At 44.6% G+C, this 17,635-nt stretch overlaps 1 protein-coding gene across 1 annotated transcript in view; it reads right to left on the reverse strand.

Moving 5' to 3' along the window:
* Nucleotides 1-17,635, reverse strand: part of Arfgef3 (ARFGEF family member 3) — a 196,172-nt gene that overhangs the window by 80,902 nt on the left and 97,635 nt on the right. Inside the window, exons 8-10 of the mRNA XM_004651167.3 lie at nucleotides 14,265-14,343; nucleotides 3,889-3,993; nucleotides 2,916-3,249 (exon numbers count right to left, since the gene is read on the reverse strand). Of these exons, the coding sequence (XP_004651224.2) occupies nucleotides 2,916-3,249; nucleotides 3,889-3,993; nucleotides 14,265-14,343 (518 nt within the window). The remainder of the gene's footprint in view (nucleotides 1-2,915; nucleotides 3,250-3,888; nucleotides 3,994-14,264; nucleotides 14,344-17,635) is intronic.

The following is a 17,635-nucleotide window of genomic DNA, read 5'->3' on the forward strand; positions in this document are numbered from 1 at the left end:
TTTTTAGTAAAAGTGTATATATTGCTGTTTTTTTTTTTTTTTTTTTGGCTCTTTCCCCCCTAGGCTGCTTTGGTGTGGTACCTACGCCATCTTAACCAGAAGGGGGGGGATGGAGTTTTAAGAAGAAGAATAACATGTCTGAAGAGCACTGCTAAAGAGAAGTTTTTTAAAAAAAATTACTTATTTATTTATTTGATAGTGACAGACAGAGAGAGAGAGAGAGTGAGAGAATGGGCACATCAGGACCTTTAACCGCTGCAAACCAACTCCAGATGCATGCATCACCTTGTGTATCTGGCTTATGTGGGTCCTAGGGAATTGAGCCTTGAACTGGGGTCCTTAGGTTGTACAGGCAAACGCTTAACCGCTAAGCCATCTCTCCAGCCCCAAGAGAGGTTTTTAATAGTCAAGGGGCAGCTGTATTTAGACCACCTGGGTTCATAGCAGAGAATTACTTCTCCAAGGTGTAGGACTTTGGAAAAGTGATCTTCTTTACTGTGAATCTCAGCTTTAAGCTCTGGAAAATGAGCATATTGTGGTGGTTTGAATGTAAAATGTCTCCCATGGCCTCATGTGTTTGATTCAACCTCTTATCTTACTTGATCCTCAGCTGGTGAGCCTTTGGGAGGTGGAGCCCTGTTGGGGGAGGTGTGCTGCTTAAGGTGGGCCTTCTTTCTTAGCACAGCCCCACTAGGTGTTCAGACCGTAGCTGAGCATGGTTGGCCAGCCCCTTCCTCTCTCTTTTTCCTGAGAATTCACCTACCCAGAAGAAGCCCACTCCAGCTCCTCCAAGCTTCAAGTTCAACAGGGGAAGGGTAGGTCCTGGCAGATAGCTCTGCTGCCTGGGTCATACTGAATAGCCTAGTCTATTTGCCTCCAAAATTGCTGTCCTCATCAACCTGGAGGTGATCAGATCTTAAAGCTAGAAACGCTAGAGAGAAAAATAATGTTGATATGCAACCTTAAAAAGTTATTATGAACCTTAAAGGTAATGTATGTGACGTGCCTGCCACATAGCAGAACGTTAATGTTGTATGCTCGCAGAGTTTATTGACCAGCAACTACATCTGGATGACTTCACTTCTAGGCATGTTGCGTCAGAACTTCCATTATTCAGTCAGAGCTCATAAATGCAATATCAAGAAACAATTCAAATTCAACATGTGTGCTTTCATCTTGGCTACAGAAGAGAGACGAGAAAAGGACCATCAACATTTGAATGGTGACACGTGTCTCACCTGTGGTCCCTATGGCTTGGCCACATTCAGAAGTTGACCTGAGGCCATCTGGCTACTCTGCCAGGCATACGAGAAAGCACAACCAGAGTCCAAGGCTGAAATATGAAAGGCCACCAGGACCTGGTCGAATGGGATGCTTACACATAGTATCCAAAATTCCTGCACGTATTCCTCGTGGGAATACCAACTGAAGGACAACTATTACAGTATCCAGCTCACCGTAAGAATTTCAATGATTAGTTTTACAATAAATGATCTGGTTAAAAAAAGTAACATTTTAGCCAGGCGTGGTGGTGCACGTCTTTAATCCCAGCACTCGGGAGGCACAGGTAGGAGGATCGCCATGAGTTCAAGGCCACCCTGAGACTCCATAGTGAATTCCAGGTCAGCCTGGGCTAGAGTGAGACCCTACCTCGAAAAAAGTAACATTTTAGGGGTGGAGAGATAACTTAGTGGCTATGGCAGTGCCTACAAAGGCTAACAACCCGAGTTCAATTCCCCAGTACCCACGTAAAACCTGATGCACAGTGTGGCACATGCACCTTGAGTTCGTTGGCAGCAGGAGGTCTTGGCACACCCATTCTATCTGTCTCTCTTCTCTCTATCTTTCTCTGCTTGCAAATGAATAAATAAGAATATTTAAAAATAACATTTTAGAAACTGGTAATCAATATTGTTTAAGCTGAATAAATCATCAACAAGAGAATTTGTTACTCTGTTTTTTTGGGGGGGGTTAGACATGTTAAGGAAATGCAAACATGTAACTGTCATAAATGAGTACACAAAAACAAAAATGCTAAGCCCTTTCCTTTGTAGTTCTTTGGGAGAAAGCAGAGATTCTTTATTGCAATGCCTTCAATATAGCCCCAATTCTTCCTCAAAGCCATAAGGAAACACATGGAGTTGGTTAATTCTACCTACAAAACCTTTCTATTCTTGCCTGGGTTCTGACCCTTGGGAGAAATGGGGCATACGGAGGTAGGGGGCCAAGGGATTCCTTTTAGCAAGAAGAGACTGGGAAAGCTCTCTTTTGTACAACCCAGCAACTAAGTCATTCTGAACTCTGATTTTGGTAACTGTGACAAGCATAATGTGACAGCAGACTGGAATATTGGGGGCAGAGTCAGGCACAGCTAATGGAATTTTAACAAACACAGGGCTAATTATCAAAGGGCTTGGAGCTATGTGACATATACATACACATATATATATATATTATATTATATAAAATAAAATATTAAAATTGCATATGTATGTGCAATTTTAATACATGTGCAATTTTAATATTTTATTTATTAATTTGACAGAAGGAGGCAGGTAGGAAGAGAGAGAGAGAGAAAATGAGTGTGTCAAGGCCTCTAGCTGCTGCAAACGAAATCCAGACACATGCGCCACCTTATATATCTGGCTTACATGGGTACTGGGGAATTGAACCTGGGTTCTTTGGCTGTTCAGGCAAGTGCTTTAACCACTAAGTCATCTCTCTAGCTGTTTATCTTTTCTCAGCCTTGTGTATATATATATATATTGTTTTTAACCACAGCTCCCAAAATGCATGCACACCAACTGCAGACCGAATTTTTGTTACGTAACTCCATGCGCTAGCAATGGAGTTCCAAATGATCACCAACGCTCTGAGCACTTCTGTAAACCCACCCATTCCCCCACCCATCCTACCTCCTTCATGATCCTGATGGCTTCCACGCGGTGCTGGGGCGGGGGATACAGCAGCATTCGGTGATACAGGGACTGCAGCACGGGTTTCATGGAGTCCATCGACCCCACCAGGCGGATGAGCTCGACTGCAAGGTAGTAGATAGTGCGTGCCACGGGGCTGCTGAGGGCTGGCGCCGTGCAGGAGCAGCCGGAGCCCCGACCGTGGTCAGACACGCCCGCAGAGGCAGAGTCTGCGTCCGCACTGATGCCTGTGCTGTTGCTGTGAGCCGAGGTGATCGTCTTGTCATGGATGGGGTTCCCCAGGATCACGATGAGAGCAGGGCAGAGGTTTTTCCTGGGAAGAGACAGGGAGGAAAAAAAAAAATAGCTTCACCAGAAGCCAAGTGACAGAATGAGAATGTCACTTCCAGGGCAAATAGCAGATGCTAAAAAAAAAAAAATAAATTAATTAATAACCAGGGAGAGCTGGGTTCCTTACTGCTCATTCTTTTGCCTACCTATAACTTCTCATGCTAAGGTTAACTGCACAAAATAACACAAGAATCTGTAACAGGGACATTTTGTTTGTGAAAAAAATAGACTTAACATGCTAGTTATCAAAGTTCATTTCTTTTTTAACCATAATAACTGTGTCATTGATGGCCAGTGTCCACGCTCAGCATCTCTTGCGCCTATATAAGTTTCTGCTGTGTTCATATGCTTTCAATATGAACAACAAACCGAAAACCCAGACAACTGACTGGTTCAGTTCTCCCATGATTCCACGACATAAACAACACCTCACAGGCCCATGGACCCATGGTCGTTATGACAGTCACCTCTTTTCTCTGCACATTTTAGCCTCAGACGTGTCCACAAAGAAGTTTTCCTACTTGCCAGATAGCTATGTTCTGATGAATTGATTCGAGGGGGCGAGGCACGGCGACGGGAGCCCCCCTGGCCGGCATTGGGGGTGTCAGGAGTGGGTACTCACCAGATGAGGTCAGTGAACCCCCTGTGCAGGTGCATGGAGGAGGAGGAGCTGCTGAGCACGGAGAGGATGCACTCCAGGTATAGAGGCTGTAGCTGCTGGCCGTCACTGTGGACGAGAAAGGGGCAAAACGCACAGCAGCGTTAAGGGGGGAGGTTAGACGTCAGCAAAATACTCGTTTCGGGTGGGTGGGGCTGTGGATGGTTAGCACTACAGATTGAGTTACGCTCCTCTCCAAATGCATAGATGCAAGTCTTCATCCCCCAGTGGGTGAGAATGTGATTTGACTTGGAGGAAAGTCTTTATTGAGGCAAAGAAGTTCAAATGAATAAATTAACATGGTCCCTAATCCAAAAATAGCTAGAAAGAAAAGGGACACCGAGGCATGGCTAGAGGGGAGGAAGGAGGCGTGGACTAGGTCCTCTGACAGTGATTATAAGGAGTTCACAATAGTGACTTCTTGTCTTGGATGCAGAGCCTTTCGAGTGGAGAGGAATCTGTCTTTCTGGCACAAGGCACTCAGGCTGTGGAACTCCATTATGGCAGCCCTAGAAAATGATTTACTTAGACTGGTTATTCTTTTTAATGAAAAACTAACACACTTTGCTTTGTGGAAATGTTTCTGTATATTTTTGCGAAAGCTAAATATGAAACAGAATCGCCTCAGTTTACTTCTCCTTCACAGTTTTTCCTATTATTAGCAGCTCCAATTACTACAATGTATACATTATCATTAAATGTACAGACATTGGTACATTCACTAAATTCTGGTTTATGTCAGAAATTTTCATTATTGCTGATTCTAAACTTTCAAGAACCATTGACCACATTATCTTTCCCTCTCTCCTTCCTTCCCTTCCCCCCCTTTCTCTCTGACGTTGGACTTGAACCCAGAGCCTCCAGAGTCAGGCACTGGAACACTGAACAACACCTCCACCTCACCATACATTATCTTCTAATTATCCAACGTTTTACTAATTAACATTTGACCTTTATGTATGGGATAAACATGGTTCAATGGAAATTTTACTTTTCCCAGAAGTTATTATAGCCAGATAAGAAAACCAGACTGCTTTATAGGATGTATAATTTTATGTCCTGATGTTGTTTTTCTGCATGTCAACAAAAGATACTAAAATCCTAGTAGGTAACAGAAGAGCAGAAAGGGGTGGGGGAGAATAGAACTTTCAAGGATGCATTTTACAAATGGCAGACTTTATATTTTTATTTTTTTAAAAAAAGGGTGTTTATTTGGTGTGTGTGTGTGTGGAGAGAGAGAGAGTTGAAAATCACATAAGCCTGCCACACTTTCGGGCTTTTATGTGAGATCTGTGGATCTGAACTCAGGACCTCAGAGTTATGCAGCAGGCCTTTATCCTCTGATCCATCTCTCTAGCCTTAAAAAGTCTATATGCTTTTTAGAGAAGTCATGCAAGAATCTTTTAGGTAATGGAATACTCAGTAAAAAGAGAAAGCTGCTAATAAAAATAGTATTTGTTTGTGTTTATTTTCCCTTACATTTAAAATAAATGCTGGAGGGGATTCAGTGGAGGGGGCGAGGGGGAGGAAAAGGGAGTGTGATGGGAGGGGATTATAGTCTGTATGTATGAAGGTTGTCACTAAGAAGCGAAATAAAATAAAATAAATGCCAAGTAGAAAATTAGCATTCTCAATAGTTCGAATTATTTCCTGAAGAAGGAGGTGGGAGGGACAGGGGAAGCTACTACAGAAAGCTAGAAAGAGAAGGAGAAAGAGGGAGAAAAGAGAAAATGACCATCCTAGGGCCCAGAAAATGGCATCCACACATGAGACTGAGAAAGACTGTGCCTGCAAGACAAGGAATAGACAGATGGAGGGCGGGGCAGGGGTCACCCTCACTTGGAAGCTATGCTAAGTCCCAAAGACTTTAGACTCTAAAAGTGGTTGGCAAGCTATACAGTCGGAGGACAAAACTGTATACATGACCTATGAGCTAAAACAAGGGTTTTTTCTTTTTTTTTTTTTTTTAAATGAGAGAGAGAATTGGCACACCTTGTTCTCTAGTCACTGCAATCGAACTCCACACACCTGGGCCACATTGTGTGCAAGTACAATCTCGTGTTACCCCGTGTGTCTGGCTTACGTGGGATCTAGAGAGTTGAACATGGGTCCTTAGGCTTTGCAGGCAAGCACCTTAACTGCTAAGTCATCTCTCCAGCCCTAAAACAAGGTTTTTTATGTTTTAAAAGGTTTATGAAATAAAAAGATCTTTGGCTATATAGTGAATTGGAAGCCAGCCCTGCCTACGTACGTCTACTTTCTGTAAAAGTTTTATAGAGGCTAGAGGAAGATGGGCCCTATAGACTGTGCTGAGATGTTGTCTGGACATTATTTTGCACAGAAGAGTAACTTGACCAGGCTTGTATCTTAGACGGCTTTTTTTTTTTTTTTTTTTCAAGGTAGTGTCTCACCATAGCCCAGTCTGTCCTGGAATGCGCTACGTATTCTCAGGGTGGCCTCGAACTCATAATGATCCTCCTACCTCTGCCTCCCGAGTGCTGGGATTAAAGGCGTGTGCCACCATGCCCCGCTCTAGGTGTCTTGTTTTTGAACAGATTGGAGAGGGCAAAACAGCAAGACCACAGTGTTAATTTCAAGCTTCAATTAAAAATCAGGTCTGGAAGGTTCACCTTTCCCATGTCTTGGGGTAATCATTTTGGATTCGTTATTAACAGGAAGAATATTAAATATCCTAAAGCAGACTTTTTTTTTTTATTTCCCTCAAACTGCTAGTCTAGCATTTAAAAAAAAAAGTAAACATAGTAAAGAAAATAAAGATTCTTCATTTCTGAAGCCATCAGAAGTGAAGCCAGAGAAGAAAGCTTCTAGACAGTCGAGGTTCACTGCAAAGCCTGCTGCGGAGCACGGTGTGGTCCCAAAGCCAGCCTCACTATCAGGCAACACATTGCCAAGGAAACTGGCTTGGGAGTCTCCTTGGTGACAGCACAGAAGCTTTTCTGTGGGCTGCAGCACTCAAGAAAAGTGGGTGCTGGTGGCCTTGTGTGAGCCATGCCACTCAGTAGAGTTATTTGAAATCCAAGACCCTTCTACCTGCGCTCCTCCGTGGAGACCCGTGTGTGTGTGTGTGTGTGTGTGTGTGTGTGTGTGTGTGTGTGTGTGTGTGTGTGTAGATGTGTGCCTTTCATACTTGCATGGGTGCAGACAGAAAGATACGTGTGTGCATGAGGCAGACAGGAGCCTGGAGTTCAGCCAGCTCTTGCCTCCTTGGGAGGGTTGAAGTCCCTCCTGTCTGCTGCTTTGCTGGGGCATTTCACAGCCGGCAGGTTGTGCGTCTGCTGGTGGCATTGTCATCTCATGGCTGCGTTTCCTCCTGGGCGCCCAGGCCATGCCCAATAGCCGTCAGCGTTGCCTGCTGCGCTACGCAGGCTGAGCAGCCGCCCACCCCGGCACAGTACCTGGGAGGGTAGTCACTGTGCTTCACAGGGCCCCGCAGCTCTCAGAATTTTCATTTTAAACTGTTTTTTTGGTCCAAGTTTCTGCTTCTCCTTTAAGAGCATTGCAATTTAGTTAGAATTTAAAAAGAGAGAGAGAAGGACCAGAGCGATAGCGCAGGGTGGAGTGTGATCAGTACAAGCAGCGCAATCACGCGGGCTGGCCTTGCTGCTTCCCAGGCTGCTCTGGTGCAGGTTCCTGCTCGGTTTTCTGTGCTAGGACAGGGAGATGGTGAAAGACGGGCGGCAGAGAGTGACGACACATTACCCCAAGCCCCATTAGCCTTGCAAATTGTCTTGGTTCAAAGCAAGATCGTGCAATTCAACTTGCCCAACATAGACTCTCTATTAATATCGTGTCCCCACGGCCCGTGGGTGAGTTATACTGCGTACCTGAATCTATTTTCAGAATCCTCCTGAGAAGCTGTAGCATGCATATATCTACTGAGCCAAAGCTCTGGGAATTATCTGGGCTCTGATTTTGAAATGGTTGTTAACAAGAAATACTGAGGGCTGAAGAGATGGCTTAGCAGTTATGGCACTTGCCTACAAAGCCAAAGGACCCAGGTTCAATTCCCCAGGACCTACGTAAGTCAGATTCACAAGGTGGCGCATGTGTCTGGAGTTTATTTGCAGTGGCCAGAGGCCTTTGCATGCTATTTCTCTCTCTCTCTCTCTGCCCCTCTCTTTCTTTCTCAAGTACATAACTAAAAATAAAAATATTGTTGGGGGCTGGAGAAATGGCTTAGCAGTTAAGTGCTTGCCTGTGTAGCCTAAGGACCCCAGTTCGAGGCTCAATTCCCCAGGACCCACATTAGCCAGATGCACAAGGGGGCGCACGCGTCTGAAGTTCATTTGCAGTGGCTGGAGGCCCTGGCACGTCCATTCTCTCTTCCCCCTCCCCCGTCTCTTTCTCTCTCGCTCTCTCTCTATGTTGCTCTCAAATAAATAAATAAAAATTAAAAAAAATATTAAGTTGGGTACGGTAGCACATGCCTTTAATACCAACACTCGGGAGGAAGAGGTTGGAGGATCACCGTGAGTTTGAGGCCACCCTGAGACTCCATAGTGAATTCCATCCAGGTCAGCCTGGGCTAGAGTGAAACCCTACCTCGAAAAACCAAAAAATAAAAATAAAAATAAATTAATAGAAAAAGAAGAAAGGGCTGGAGAGATGGCATAGTGGTTAAGGCCTTTGCCTGCAAAACCAAAGGACCTGACCTCAGTTCAATTCCTCAGGACCCATGTAAGTCAGATGCACAAAGTGGCACATGCATCTGGAGTTCATTTGCAGTGACTGGAAGCCCTAGTGTGTCCATTATCTCTCTCCTTCAGCCTCACTCCCTCTCTCAAATAAATAAATAAAATATAAAAAAATAAAATAAGAAATACTGACCATCATGATATTTCAGAGAAGGAATCTGTATCAGTTTCTTTCTCATTGCTCAGACAAGAAGGCTGAGCAGGAGCAGCTTAAGAAAGGAAAAGGTTTATTTTCAACTTACACCCTTGAGGGGAAGTGTTCATTATGGTGAGGAAGGCATGGCAGGCTGAGCAGGCAAACAGTGTCACACCTTCACATCAACCGGGAAGAAACAGCACCTAATGGGACTGGAATATAAAACCCCAAGGTCTGCTCCCAATGACCCACTTCCTCCGGCAAAAGCCTCTGCCTCCTAAAGGTCCAATAACCAGGCCAAACAGTGCCACCAACTGGGAATTAAGCATTCAAGCATGCAATTTACATTCAAACCACCACAGAACCCACTTGAAAGAGGCAGGAAATATCTAGCTTAGCTAATAGAAATAAAGGAATTCAGGCAGTAACATAAGAAGCCACACAGATATGAGCACTTCTGTGGAGAACGGGCTGAACCCGAGAGTACCAGCAGATAAGGGCATGATGTCACCTGACCAGGCAATGCTAAAGGTCTTGTGTCACTGCTACACTGAGCATGGGACACTCCAGCTTCCCTAGCAATGTTGCCTTCCATCTTAGGGTAATGGAAGGTTACAGGAAAAACCATAATCAAACAAGCTCCAGAGTCTGAATTATGACCAGGGGAATTACATTAAAAAAAAAAATGACCACAAGAACACTATCCAAACAATGTCACACTGTCATACTATAGCAGTGTTTGTAAAGTCATCTTTGATCCCATATTCAGTTACATGAATTATTTAAAGCTTATTCTCAGAGGAACAGGCTAAAATGTTTTCTCTGACCAGTAGGTACCTCTAACCTTTGGTTTGGGATATATATATCTGAGAGAGAAAAAGAGGCAGGTGGGGGCAGAGAGAATGGGCGTGCCAGCGCCTCCAGCCACTGCAAATGAACTCCAGATGCATGCGCCCCCTTGGGCATATCTGGCTTACATTGGGTCCTGGAGAATCAAACTGGGATCCTTTGGCTTTGCAGGCAAATGCCTTAACTGTTAAGCCATCTCTCCAGCTCTGGTTTGGTTTTTAATACACATATTGTATTATACATATATGTATTTTTAATACACATACTTTTGCAATGTAGGCTTGTGCAGTGCATTTTCCTAGTGACCTGCATTCTGGTTTTTGTTGTTAAGAAGTTCAGTATTCTTTTTTTTATTAAATTTTTTGTTTATTTTTATTTATTTGAGAGTGACACAGAGAGAAAGAGGCAGAGAGACAGAGAGAGAGAGAGAGAGAGGGAGGGAGAGAATGGGTATGCCAGGGCCTCCAGCCACTGTAAACGAACTCCAGATGTGTGTGCCCCCTTGTGCATCTGGCTAAAGTGGGTCCTGGGAATCAAGCCTCGAACTGGGGTCCTTAGGCTTTATAGGCAAATGCCTAACCACTAAGCCATCTCTCCAGCCCAAGAAGTTCAGTATTCTTTATTTTATTTTATTTTTATTTTTTTTTAAATTTTTTATTTATTTATTTGAGAGCGACAGACACAGAGAGAAAGACAGATAGAGGAAGAGAGAGAATGGGCGCGCCAGGGCTTCCAGCCTCTGCAAACGAACTCCAGACGCATGCGCCCCCTTGTGCATCTGGCTAACGTGGGACCTGGGGAACCGAGCCTTGAACCGGGGTCCTTAGGCTTCACAGGCAAGTGCTTAACCGCTAAGCCATCTCTCCAGCCCAAGTTCAGTATTCTTAACTGCATCATAAAAGCATACAAACCAGTTTATAAGGAAAACAGATCTGATATTTACTGCATGCTGGGTACTGTTCACTTCAAACACTCCATTATAACAGTACTTCCTTAAAGATATCAAAACTGAATAATTAACACCTACACAAAAGGGCGAGCTGTGGACTGACCTGTGTAAGCCAGTTCACACAGTCACCTTCTGGACAGGAATCCCTGTGGCTGATGTTGGAGCTGCCCAGATTTTAAGAACCATAAACTTAATGCCAGGAACCTGTACGGGCTAACTGAACGTTCTCTTCTGAACAATGCACAATGGTGCCTTTGAAGGTTATCATTCGTAGACCTATAGGCTCACGCTGACCTTTCCAGATGGCTGCGTTTAATTATAAGTTGGCATGCTTACATAAACTCCAGATATTTTTCTTATATAACCTTCCATTTCTTTTCAATTTGCCTGTGCAGTAATGACCACAATCTTTCTACTTTTCAGAGTTCTAATAGCCTGTACATTTTTTGTTGACAATGCTGAGACCTGGGGAGGTGGCGGGGGGTGGGGAGAGAAGCATCTTCAACAGCTGGCAAGTCCCTAGTACCAGCTCCACGAGCATTCCTGCTGAGCACCAACAGGGCACAGAAGGGTAATACCAGGCAAGACCCAAGGATGATCACGGCCGAAAAGCACTGCTCATTGACAACCGCTCCTGATCCAGGGATGGAAGAGAGACGGGGTCTGTGCAAACAGGTAAGGGGCCACATGGCACTTCCCATGAGTGATGCCTGTTTCTCCAGTGACAGCTGGTCCCCGCCTGTTCCAAATATCAGAATTAACTGTACTTCCTAGCAATGCCCAGTCCTCGAACACACACTCAAGTCACTCTACAACCCACCTAGTTCAAGTTCAAGTCCCACAACAATCTCTCCTAACACACTTTTGCTAGATGCCTTTTGCCTTCCTATACAGTTCAGGTTCTCTCAGTGTACCAGGTGAATAAGCCTACCTCTGTTAACACGAATGCTTCCTGATGATCTTAGATGGCACACACTGGTTGTTTTTCAAGGGAGTTTTCAGTAGTCACTGCTGACTACTCAGCCCTAAATGGGACATCTACATCATCCTCTCCAAGGCTCAGGGAATGTGGGTTCCTGGGTCCTCCCAGGGACTGGCTGCGGTTCCCCTGAAGGTGTCCCAGGCAACCGTGGAGACCAAGGTTGTGCTTGTTATGAGAGAAAGAATCATTCCTGGGAGTCAGTTTCCGTAAATAGCTCTTTCAGTTTATTGTCAAGGAAATGGGCTTTATAAGCAGTTAAGGGTCCTAAGGGGATTGGATGTACAAGGTTCCTAGCTGATGCCTAATTAGAATATGGGGACATTCATTCCAGCATGTAGGCAATGGCAGGGTGGGTGTTGGTGTCAGGTGATCTAGGGTGTCAGGGAGATGGGCTGTGTGAAGGTACTGGTTGATAAGGAGTTTCCTAGGCAAATTGCCAAAGGTCACTGGGCTATGGGCAAAGCCTAAGTTCAGGTGTGCTGGGCTTGGAGATAGAGTGGCCTCCTGTAGCCCGGGGGTCCTTAGCCATGCCTGGCAGCTCAGGCCCCTCTCCTGAAGGCTCCAGCCTGTGCCTGGCAGTGTTCAACAAAGGAACATTCAGAACAAAGACGGTAAGAGCTGATGAGAAGGAAGGAATGTTGTGGGGTGCTGTTTTCCTGATGTGGCATGGTTGTAGGATTCGTGAGCTCACAACAGCTTCGGTAACGTGCACAAGACTTGCAAAATACCGGTAACATCAACATTCTCCTAGGATGGGGCAGGGGAGGCCATGAGCTCCGTCTCTCGCCGAGAAGCTCCTGGTGGCTAATGGTGGCTGCTGTTGCCACTGGTAAGATGCTCGTGCGCCCATGAGTGGTGCCACCCCAGCCCCGTTCAGGTCTGCTCTCCTAGTTAAATTCGGGGTGTCACAAACAAGAATGGCACATGGCAGTAGAAGGGACTAGCTGAGAAGTAGAAGGAGTTCACCAAGAGTGGGAGGGGAACCAGAGAAGGCAATGGGAGTGAATATAATCAAAATACATTAAATACGCATGAAATTGTCAAAAATAAATTTCAAGAGTTTCACTTGGCCAAAATAGACAGGGACCTTAGGAGAGTTGAGGGTATATTGATTTAAAAGCCACCTGGCAACAACCTGTAAGTGGATGTCTAAGCTTAGCTTAAAACTAGGTGAGTTTCTGGGCTGGGAAGGTGGCTCAGTGGTTAAGGGTGTGGGCACTTACTTACAATCCCAGTGCTCCAGGTTCACATCCCCGGCATCCATGTAAAGCATTTAGAGTTCGTGTGCAGTGGTGAAGACCCTGGCCCACCCATTCCCACCCCTCTGCTTGCAAATACATAAAACTATTTTTTCAAAAGGAGAAATATATACATATATAAATTTATGAAAACAAACAAAAAACGAAAACAACTTTCTGCAATGTGTCCAACAAAGCAAGAGGCCTTGTTCATGACTGTCTGTGACTAGACAATTTCTCCCAACCATTATAGGTAAATTAGACTGAAAAGGTCATGTATTATCAAATGTTCTCCTTGCCAGTAAGTGATCATTTAATGTGCCCTTCATAATGCAAAGGAAACTTCAGAATCTTATCTTGTGGTAGAATTTTGTAGTTTGGTCTTTCATCCCCTCTTGGGAAATGGCTATTTTAGGATTCGGCTTTCCCTATATGCACAAGGTGTCTTCTTAACTGAATCACTTAAATGAAGTAGCATCATTGATTGAACTGGCAGGCGAAAGAAGCTGGAAGTTGGTAAAGGTCAATGTTTCTGGCATGTGTGCATGCAATGCCTGTGGTAGGTGGTGTGGTGTTTGTATGTATGGTGTATGCACAAGTGTGTGCAGATGTGTGCGTCCCACACACTTGCATGTGGAGGCTGGAGAACATCAAACATCCACTTCTATCTATCTTCTTCTGCATTGTTTCCTTGCATTAAGGTCTTTCTCCAAACCCAGAGCTGCCATTTTTGATCAAACTGGCTGACCAAGGAGTCCCAGCCATTCTCCTGTCTCTGCCCTCACCCTCTTCCCACAGGACTGAAATTACAGATATGTGTGCTCATGCTGGCTTCTTACTGGGGTGCTGGGAGTGGACCTCAGGCCTTCAGGCTCATGCAGCAAGCCCTCTCACTGCTGAGCCATCTCCCCAGCCCCACAAGCCTTTTTTAAAGCTAAGCTTTCGATGTGTTCTTCCTACATATGTTTTCCATTTCCTCCCACTCCACCCTGTAACTACTATTTTATTCCTTGTCTCTGTGTTATTTCCACGGATTCGTATCTATCTCCATATAGTTGACCTCTATGTGCCTGATCTAAAGAGTTAGGATATGGGATGCAGCCTCATCACTTGCAGGGAACAAAGGGCCAGCTCAGTGCAGTGAGGAGACTCATTGACAGCCCCCATGGCAAGGCCACTCCCAAGTTATCAGCACCCTCACATCATCCATCTTTGAGCCCCACACCATCTGCTCAGCTCTGTGCTCAAGAGAGTCACTGCTCCTTGCAGGATATTACTATTCCATTTCACTTCAGAAATTACTGTATCTTGCCTTCTACAATGGCATTTAGTAATTTGGGATTGCCCATGGTCTCGGAATCCATTTCTCAGGAATGACGGATGAATTCCATTGGAGAGGGGAACTCCTGTCTGTATGGTCTGCGATTTAAGTGAAGCTGTGGACACGTTATCGGAGAAATGGAACGCTTACTTTATGGAGGCTTGAAGCTTCTCACACAGGACCGTGAGGACAGACACAACATCGTCACAGAGGGCCTCTACTGTTAACCCTTCAAAACAGAAGAGGGGACAAGAGTTAGATTTGTGTGGGGTACAGGTGACTCCCTTAATGTCATTCCCAACCTGTGCTTCCTATGGCGCTCAGGACTGAAATACGATTTTATTTTCAGATGCGAGACCTCTCTTAGGCTGTCACAGCAATCAGAGGAAAGATAAGAGTAAAAGAGAACTATCCTTAGAAAAACACTCAGGAGATAGTCCACGGGCTGGAGAGATGGCTTAGCGGTTGAGGCACTTGCCTGCAAAGTCAAAAGACCATGGTTCGATTCCTGAGGACCCACGTAAGCCAGATGCACAAGATGGCATATGTATCTGGAATTCAGACCTTGGTATGCCCATTCTCTATATCTGCCTTCTGTCTCTCTCTCTCTCAAATAAATAAAAATAATAAAAATGTTTTTAAAAAGATAGTCCAGGAAGAAAAGATCATATTCCATTACAGGTATAGTTTATTGACATTTAATGAAAAGATATATGGTGAATTAAAAAAAAAACATAATGGACGATGACTTTCTCAGTGTGAAAGCCGCAGGCTATCTATGGATCCCATATTCTGACCTCTTGGATAACCAGTCTTCTGAACACATCTGTGCTGTTACCCTGAGAAATAAAAGATGGGTTTTGGGAATTAAGAAACCAGACAGTGGGGGCAGAGTAATTTAGTCACCACCTTGACCTACTTCAGCCGTTTGTCTATTGTACACAGGATGCGTGGTCTTTGCTGATAATGGAGCAACAGCCAACGCCAGAGAAAGCATTTTCCCCTCCATACAGGTTCCAATTTCCAGAAACCAGAATTAAAACTCCTGCAGAGACTCTGTGAGAAAAAAGCTGGAATCTGGAGTCTATTTTAATATAGGTCTACACTTTGTTGCTTGTGTGAACTCGAGGCAGCTTCCACTCTCCTTCTGGCAAATGAAATAATTCTTCACAGAACTGTGGAGTTAAGTGGAACAATAAGTAAAAACAGTTGTTGCCTTATTTTTATTTATTTGAGAGAGAAAGAGAGAGGTGGGGAGAATGTGTGTGCCAGGGTGCCTTGCCTCTGCAAACAAATTCCAGGTGCATGTGCCATGTTGTGCATCTGGCCCTATGTGGGTTCTGGGGAAATGAACCCAGGCCTGCAGGCTTTGAAAGCAAGCACCTTTAACCACTGAGCCACCTCTCCAGCCCGCATTTGTTCCTTGAGGATCTAAGGGGCTAGATAACCGATGAATGTACAAATGAATGAATGACCATGAAGTTAAGAAAGATGGAGGGAAAACAGCAAGGATGTAAGAGAGAAAATAAATCTAGACGTGAAGGAGGGTAGGGAAAGGAAGCAAATAGTTGATCCTCACAGGCTAAGATCTCAAATCAGGCAATGCAAAAAAGGGAGCAGTGACGTGATGAGATTCAACAATAAAACAAGTTTTAAAATAAATAAATTCTATAAGTAGTGCTTAAGCTGACTTTTGAAGAAACTTAAAATGAACCTCTCCATGTTTTTCTGTTTTTATATCTTATTCAGGATGGCTTTGAACTTAAAAATTTTTTTTTGGAGACTGAAAAGATTGCTCTGTGGTTAAAAGTACTTGTCCACAAAGCCAAACAACCCAAGTTCAATTCCCTAGTATCCATGTAAAGACAGATGTACAAAGGGGCACATTCATCTGCAGTCTGCTTGCAGCAGCTAGTGGTCCTGGCTCACCCATTTTCTCTTTCTGTCTGTCTGTCTCTCTACTTGCAAATGGATAAATACTAACTATCTTAAAATACCCTTTATGGGCCCGAGAGATGGCTTAACAGTTAAGGCTCTTGCCTGAGAAGCGAAAGGACCCAGGTTCAATTCCCTAGGACCCACATAAGCCACATGCACAAGGTAGCACATATGTCTGGAGTTCGTTTGCAATGGTTAGAGGTCCTGGCGTGCCTATTCTTTATCTGTCTCTCTTCTGTCTATCTCTCTCTGCTTACAAAAAAAAATTTTTAAGTACTCTTTAAATGTCTCTTTTTGGTGTGTGTGTGTGTGTGTGTGTGTGTGTGTGTGTGTGTGTGTGATTGTATATACACATGTTCATTTGTGTAAGTGTGGGAGTCTATGTGCCGCGTTATATGAGGAGAGGTTGGAGGTGGGGGTTGTTCCACCTCATCTCAGGCATCTTGTGCTTCATCGCTACATTTACCAGACCAGCTAGTCTGTGAGCTTCTAGAAGACTCCCTTGTTTCTGCCTCCCATCCAACCATCAGTAAGCTGTGATTACAGAGGCCGGCCGCAGCAGCTTCTGGCTTGGAGCCTTGGGATCTGAATTCAGGCACTCCAGGCTCGAGGGGCAATTGTTTAATCTCCTTAGCCATCTCCCCAGCACCCCATGAACTTCTGGCCCTCTTGCCTCAAGATCCCAAGCAGCTTGGGTTACAGGCATGGACCACTACCCCTGGACTACTAATGGGCTTTTAGAGATGTAGCCTGGAGCTGCAGCTTCCTTTCAGCTTGTAAGAGTGCCCTGCACTGAAGCGAGGCTTTTATGGAAATGCAGGAGTCAGTAAAGGAGCAAAGAGGACAGGTGGGAAGTCCTAGTCAAAAGCTGAAAAGATGCTACAGCAGCGTCTGGCCCAAGGCAGGCTTGGAGCAGAGCTGCTTCAGCGATGTCTCTGAGTCATTGATTTAAAGGAGTTCGTTCTCATTTCTTCCCCTCCCTCTCTTTTTTTCTTTCCTTCTAATTGTGGCTGTTTAAGTCTCTCTCCCTACTCCTCCCCATTTTCTTTATCCCCTTTGTTATTTTCTTCCTATTGCAACTCCTCCCTATTTTTAACTTCAAAACCTGTCACTACAGATTTTTTTCTGGTTTATTTTAATGTGTGTGTAGGGAGTGGATATGTGTGTGTGTGTGTGTGTGTGTGTGTGTGTGTGTGCGTGTGTGCGTGTGTGCGTGTGTGCATGTGTGATGAGTGTAGAGGCCAGTTGACAGCCTAAGGAGTCATACGCAGGAATGTTGTCCATCTTTTCTGAGACAGGGTCTCTCATTGGCCTGGGACTTACCAAGTAAGCTGCCCAGTGAGCGACAGAGACACCTGGCATTTTGACATGAGCACTAAGGATTGAACTCAGGTCCTCACGCTTGTGAGGCAAGCACTATACTGAGTGAGCTCTCTCTTCAGCCCCTCCAGTATTTTTTTTAAAGCAATGAATATTCTGAAATACAATCTACATTTATTTTTTTAATTAAATGACTTTAGCTTTTCTTACCCCCTTTAGAAAATATAGTGTCAAAGTAGTTTTAAAAAAAACAAATTGCCTGT

The sequence above is a fragment of the Jaculus jaculus genome, chromosome 9, assembly GCF_020740685.1.
Source record: "Jaculus jaculus isolate mJacJac1 chromosome 9, mJacJac1.mat.Y.cur, whole genome shotgun sequence".
Classification (NCBI taxonomy): domain Eukaryota; kingdom Metazoa; phylum Chordata; class Mammalia; order Rodentia; family Dipodidae; genus Jaculus; species Jaculus jaculus.